Source organism: Octodon degus, unplaced genomic scaffold (genome assembly GCF_000260255.1).
Source record: "Octodon degus isolate 3935 unplaced genomic scaffold, OctDeg1.0 scaffold00024, whole genome shotgun sequence".
Lineage (NCBI taxonomy): Eukaryota > Metazoa > Chordata > Mammalia > Rodentia > Octodontidae > Octodon > Octodon degus.
The window spans coordinates 12,931,446-12,938,551 of NW_004524600.1; the positions used below are offsets into that span (position 1 = coordinate 12,931,446).

General features: G+C 39.8%; 1 protein-coding gene across 1 annotated transcript in view; it reads right to left on the reverse strand.

Moving 5' to 3' along the window:
- Window positions 1–4,860, reverse strand: part of Txlnb (taxilin beta) — a 50,817-nt gene extending 45,957 nt beyond the window's left edge. Inside the window, exon 1 of the mRNA XM_004628584.2 lies at window positions 4,400–4,860. Within this exon, the coding sequence (XP_004628641.1) occupies window positions 4,400–4,835 (436 nt within the window). The 5' untranslated portion in view covers window positions 4,836–4,860. The remainder of the gene's footprint in view (window positions 1–4,399) is intronic.
- Between the last annotated feature and the right edge of the window lie 2,246 nt (window positions 4,861–7,106).

Consider the following 7,106-nt stretch of genomic DNA (forward strand, 5'->3'; position numbering starts at 1 on the left):
TTTTTTTCAGAACTGGGGATGAACTCAGACACTTTTGCTTGCCAGGGAAGCACTTATTCTATTCAGCCATCTCCCTGGCCCTCACAGCAACTGATTTAATTTTGAAGGTAGAACATCTTAGGTCTTACAAAGACCACAGTTGCATAATTTGCACAGACTTTGCCAAGGCTAAAATCCAAGGTTACTCTTCTTTTCCTAAATCGCTACACTCCTATGAGTGATTTTAGTGCCAGGGACTCCTATAGAAATGAAAGGAACTTCTTCCGACGGCAGCGGCCTCATTCTCACCAGTTAGTTCTGTCTGTCTTTGCTCAGTGAGTCAGTTCAGATTACAGACAGGGCTTGAGACATGGGAAAGGTGGGTGTGGGCCCCCTCCGAGCTTGCCAGGGATGGTTTGCAACATAACGTGCTGCCTTTTGCAGAAAATGGTCATTGCTGTATCTCTCTGCCGGGTGCTTGCTTCCAGTGACTCCTCTAGCAGCCTCCTCTGCTTTAGTCTGGCCATCTTTCCACTTTTGACTACAAAGGTATCCACACAAAGGCTACTGTTCTGAGGTTGTGTCACTTATTAAAGTCAAGAGACTACACTGTTGATCAGTTTTGGCACAGGGCCCTACATAGGGTTTAGCCCATGCCAAGTGCTTTGCAGATACCATAAATAAAACAAAACCAATGAGCACAAACCTGTATTGTACTAAGCAAATGAATGCTGTGCTGCTTTGACCAGAGGGAAGAGAGGTCTCTTTTCACCTGTGACACTCAGTGCATGCTGGGACACCTCTGGCCATGAGTGCTGACAAGTAGGAGACATGGACACAATTGTGAGTCCTCTGGTCTTTTCTCTCATCACATTTTGATTTTAGTAGTTGCAAATTTAGGGTTTTTTTTTGTTTTGTTTTTTGTTTTGATATGAGGTCTCGGTACACCTTTCAGATTCCTAGTGATCCTCGCAAGTGCCCAGTTTCAGTGGCTGGCACGGCTTCTGGGGCAGCATGGCGTGCGGTACCGGGGATCGAACCTGGGACCTTGCGTTTGCCAGGCAGGTGCTTATGCCACTGAGCTATCTCCCCAGCCAAGGAGCGGTTTTGTTGTTTGTTGTTAAATCTTTATATTCACTGAGATCTCTTTCAGCTTTGTCACCTGTTATTCTGTATAGAAGAATTTCTGTCTTCAATAAAAAAAAATCAAAGAAATTGGAGATAAGCATGGGTAAAATTCATAAACTTGCGACATCAAAGACCTTAAATCTTAATTTTTTGTGGGGCTAGGTTGTTGTGCAGGATAATTATGGCTCAGAGGAGTAGACGGAGGCTTGCACATCTTGTAAGAAAAGCTACAACTACATTCCCATGGAAACAGGGTCATTTGCTGTCACTGTTAGACTCAAGAGGAAAACCTGACTTTACTCAGGGATATCTCATCAGGAGGTGAGCACCTCCCTTTCACCTCATGTGTCATTCCAAAGCGAGCTTCATTCCTTCCCACTGAATCTGGAGAAGGTGTGTGGTGGGCACATGGTCCTCACTGCGGAATTCCCAGTGTGGTAGGAAGTGTACATGAAAATAGAGCTAACTGTGCCGAGAAAGCAACAAGGCCACATGTGGCAGTGCTCCCTGGCACAACTCTACAGGGACACAAAGGAACTATGTGACATCAAAGAAATGAAAATTCTTAAATGAAGACAACTGAGCCAGCTGTGGAATCGGGGAACAGGATTTTTCTTGAACTTCTAGCATAGTAAGATAGTTTATACTAAAGTGAATGATAACTTAGGCAGACTTAATGTTTCAAGACTATGTCTTTTCTAAAATGATATTTTAAATCTTTTAGGGATAAAATTTAGTCTTAAATACACATGTGTGTGCCTCTCTCTCGTCTTTCTGGCTTCCATGTGTTATGGCCAAAGCTTAAAAGAACATAGTAGTGATGCTGAACAGTGATGCAGCGAGAACATCACTCCATGGTTGTGAGCAGAGTAGGCCTCCGATTGAGAGACTGTAGTGAGACGCAGTTGGGTGAAGTTTGCTGTCTTGGAAATGGTGGTACTAGGGAAATGGAGTTTTCCTTAACTCTAAAAAAGAAAACTCTGATTATTTGTTAGTCATAAGCCTAAAGAAGATTAGAGAAGAGAAAGTAGAAGCCAAAATCAGTTATCGTTAACTTTATCCTTATTCATAGCTTTTACCTCAACGCTACACACACGCATACACATGCACACACGCACGCACGCACATGCACACACGCATGCACACACACATGCACACACACACACACAAACACCGGGGAGCAGGCATTGATTGCAATATGAAAGTTTTAGGACAATAAAGCAAGTGGTTAAGAAGCATTATCAGAACACTCGAGAAACCTCTGGAATGAAAATTTTGATTTCTGTCTTATGGAAACTTTAATAATAGTACAAAGGATCATGTCTGAGATGCTTCAATTGGACAGGGAAAGAGCTGTACCAATTTTATCATATTTCTGTAACATTCCAGAATTCACTAGGATGACTTCAACTTTGTACTTTAGGAAAATTTAAATGTATGCCTGGGGTATTTTGATCTTTAGGCTTGGTAGGTCAAGTATGTTATTATAATATATCACTTAGCCTTTCATGAGAGCATTGCAGCAATGAATTTTAAATATCACAGCGATGCCTTGCTCCAGAATAGACATACCCTTAGGTTTACAGGGAGTAATCTATTACTGGAGTTTGAGTCCAGTTTTTGCTGTAGCTCCCGTCTATCACTATATCGTGTTGTCTTCTTGACATGAGCAAGATGAACAAGATTGCTTCCCTTAACAGGTTCTCCATATAGCTTGGAAGGCAGGTATATAAGCAAATGATCATTGCAGAAAATTTAAGAGAGAACTAAGGAAGGCGATGTTAACTCTGGGGCCACGCATGAAAGGTATCGGCTAAGAGAGAGGACCAGTCGGCATGTTTCAGTGAGAGAAAAACAGGTAGAATTTCCTCTGTGTGGTAACGTGTGTTCAGCTATCCATAAAATTATAAATTAAATTTGATTTCTCACTTTTCCTGGCTCTTGTTGATATTACCAGTGTTCCATGCTCCTCGAAAGTTTTTCTTCCACCTGCTTTTGTGCATATTCTGTATAGCAATCAACTTGCATACCTACTTTTATTTCTACATCTAGACTTGCTTGACTAAAAGGGCCATGACTTACTTAATGGCCCTTGTGCACATGGTACAGCAAATCATAAAAGAAGACATTAACAAATATACACCGAACCCACAAATTATTAAAAATACAAGTATATATCTTCTGCAAATATTGGCGGAAATAATTTGATACATTTCTGAGTTGTATTTAATATATATATTAAATACTGGGGATTGAACTCTGAACTTTGTGCTTACCAGGCAAGTGCTTCTTCTACTGAGCTATCTCCCTAGCCCCAAAATATTTTCTATAATAATGGAATATAACACCAAGTGAATTGTAACTTTATACATAAATGTTTACATTTTGTTTATATTCAAACTCCATTCACTTCACCTTGAATAATGTTCCTGTTCATTTATCCATTCTTCAGTTCTTTAAACCTGTATCTATTGAGCCTAGAATGTGTCTTATGTGATGGGCATCCAAAGGCATCTAAATATTCACATCCACACCTTACTCTTGGGATAAAAGATCTAGTAGGCAAGCCATACAGTAATCCCATACAAAGTATATGATTTCAAATGATGATTAATGTTATACAGGGAAGATGCATGGTATAGTAAAGATAAAAACATTTAGGACTTTGTCTAGGTTTGGACTAAAACTCCATTTCAATTGTGTGATAAATGAGTAAGGTTTAGTGTCCACAGAGCTGACTTGGGGTGGCAGTGGGAAGTGGATAGAGGTGGTTAGGTGCAGAAAAATGCCATGCACACAGTCCTTTGGGGGATGAGGAGGGGTATGTTCAGAGAAATGATCAGAGTGGCAGCTGTGGGTTTGCACCAAGGGCAGAGTATTCACAAAGGGGCAGAGTGGGGTGACAGGAGGGAGACTTCACAAGTGTTTGTCAGATTTGTAGAAAATGGTATGAATTTTGGTCTTCTCTTGAAAGCCATGAGAAGCCACTGGGAGAAAGAGCAAATGGGTAACACGTTAAAGTTTACTTGAAGGGCCGGGGAGATGGCTTAGTAGAATAAGTGCTTGCTTGGCAAGCGCAAGGTCCCGGGTTCAATCCCTGGTGAAAAAAAAAAAGTTTGAGCTCTATTGAGGAGTCGAGGATGGGAACAAATATAGTAGAAGAAAATTGATGGCAGCCCTCAGAGGAAGCTGTCATAGTAATCTAAGTATCAGATTTAGCTTTTTGTCAAAGTTGAAGAGGTACTCCTTTTTAGGGAAAATGAAGAAGATATATTAGAACATAACTACTTGCCTAATCCCTTTAGAATTTTCTTTTCCAATCTTTGCTCTTTATTGCTGGCAGGCTCTTTGACTACAGATGGCTCTCCAGAAGCAGCGGGTTCTCTTTCGGCCTCTTCAGGAGTTTCTTCCTGGTCTCTGTCCTCATGGTCAGGGGCTTCCATACTCCCAGCTTGCTCCTGTGCCTGGGGTGGGCCCTCCTGTCCTGTGGTACTGGCAGCAGACCCATACATGCTGATGATGTCTTCTAGTTGTCGATTCAGCTCTTCAGAGATATCACGGGCTCCCTTTTCAGAGCGGCCACTTGCCTCGTGCTCTGGGGTTTGGAGTGGTGTTGAGGAGTCCTGACTGTCCTGCTTCCCCGGGCCATTCTGCCTGGGTGATGCTGAACTATCCCCTGAAGGCGGTGTTTGTCCTGCGGGCAGCTGTTCGGGATGATCAGTCTCCATACTTAGTGTCTAGGAGGAAGCAAAGTGAGGAGTTTCTAAGGTGGGCCAGTAAGATATTAATGGTGCGAATGTCTACCAAATAGGTACCAGGAAATTAGGGGTTCTAACACTGAATGTACTTTTGCAGATCATTGATGTTGTCATTAGTAAGGTAGGAACAATGGGAAGTCATTTTTCAAATCAAGTCACATTATTAGCATACTTTTGGTTTGATACTCAGTTTTTTAGTAGTATCCCATACAATTGCCATTGATTTGTGAAATTGTCAAATTAGCAGTTAATTTGACATTAATTTGTGCTGTTATATTAGGGGAATCATATTTATCATTTAGCTTAGACAAGCCAGTTTATATTATGATACAGTTTGTATAAATCTGGGTAGAATCACAATCATTAGAGGTACACAGATAGGTACATTTTCTTTCAAAGTTAAAACGTTTACTACAAGCTATGGCACACACTAAAATCACTCATAAGAAGTTCTATTTTGATCCATCATGCAAGATTTGACTAGTATATGTTGATGTAAGTGAATTATTATGCTACTTATTGATTTTCTAGTTTTCCTTTTTCTCAGATTGGCAATTGTAAATATCAACCAGCAGAACACTTTTTCTGGGGTTCCTACTGGTACCAGTTTTGGAAGAAGACAAGGAATGAGAAGGTTTAAATCAACCAACTAATGTGGAAATGCAGTGATTCTTATAGTTGTAATTCCTTAAATTTCTATAATATTCTTTTGTTCCACTCTAAAAACCAATCTTATTTTAGAAGAAAATGGATTGCAGCTCTTTCTTCTTAGCTTGTTCTCAGAGAATATAGTAATTTTTAAGAAAAGCAGCATATAAAAATCAGTAAGATGAAACAGGGAAGCAGTTCAGATATACTGGGCTCTCCAGACAAGCCGAGTCAAAGATTCCAGGTTTCTGGCTATTCTCATTTCTAGGGTTGAAAGAGATTTGGCACAGGCCTTTAATTGACAGTTCATTTTATTTGTGGATAACTTTTAGTTGTGGTTTTGCTAATTAACAACATAAAAATGCGTCAAGATCACAATTCACAAGTTTTGCTCTTGTGTTGGCATAAAAGTGCAAACAAAAACATTCTCTTCTCCCAACTGTATACCTTCCTCCCTCCTTCTCATGGTGGTGGACATCAGAGACTTGGGTGTTAACAACAGTAGAAAATACAACACTCAGCTATTATATTCAGATATAACATTTAGATATTGCCAACTCCCAGGACTCTCACCAAGAACTCCTTCAGAGGGAAATAAGTTCACCAAATTTATCAAATTTTAATTTAGTTTAATTTTAGTTTAGTTTAGGTTTTGGTACTGGGGATCAAACTCAGGACCTTGTGCTTGCCAGGAAGACACTTATTCTGCTGAGCTATATTCCTAGCCCAAGTTCACCAATTTTAATTCAGCAATTTAACTATAAAGTAATTCTGTATGCAGCGTTGTTGTGTTCATCCCTGCAGGTTCCCACCCTGACCTCTGTGGCTAGGCACACTCATCTATATATAACTTTTGCCCCCTCTAAACTCAGAGAAAGGCACATGGCATCTGCTGTCCAGCCAGGAGTTATTTTAAGCTCCTCTAAAATGAGTCATGGCATCTAGCACTTCATCCTTGAAAACCAAGAGAATAATTTTTAAATTTAATTGAAACATTAAACATCTACTGGTTTAAATCCATAAGTGCAATTTTTTAAACAGTAGGGGAGATTATTTTAAGATGAAATATATCTATGGAAACCAAACTTCAAAGCAGTTAGTTTAAAATTGCCTTTCCATAGGAATTTCACTGTGGTTAGGCTACACGCGAGTGTTTTATTTCTATTTGATTGATTCATTCATCATATGCCACAGTTGGTAATTCTTTTTTATATTTGGTTCCATGGATAGTCTTTAAACTCATGTTCCACATTTATTTGAAAACAGCAGAACTGAACTATTATAAGCCGCGGAAAGGTCAATTCTTACAAGAGGCCTCAGACAAATTAACAAGAGTGAAAAAGTCGAAAGAACTTTGTTACATTTATATTACCCATTTACAGCAATGTATCTTACAGCAAAGAAATTATTTCTAAATTTCCTCATACATAAACTTGATGGGCCTTTCCCCTGTCCTCTGAGACAGAATTTTTCCCTTGTACTGGCAGTCCCCCACACAAGAGCCCTCCCTGAACAACACATTTTAATTATAAATACAACAATGGAAAGTTCAACAGGTCACTGGCAAACTCAAAGTTGCAAGCTTTGAACCCC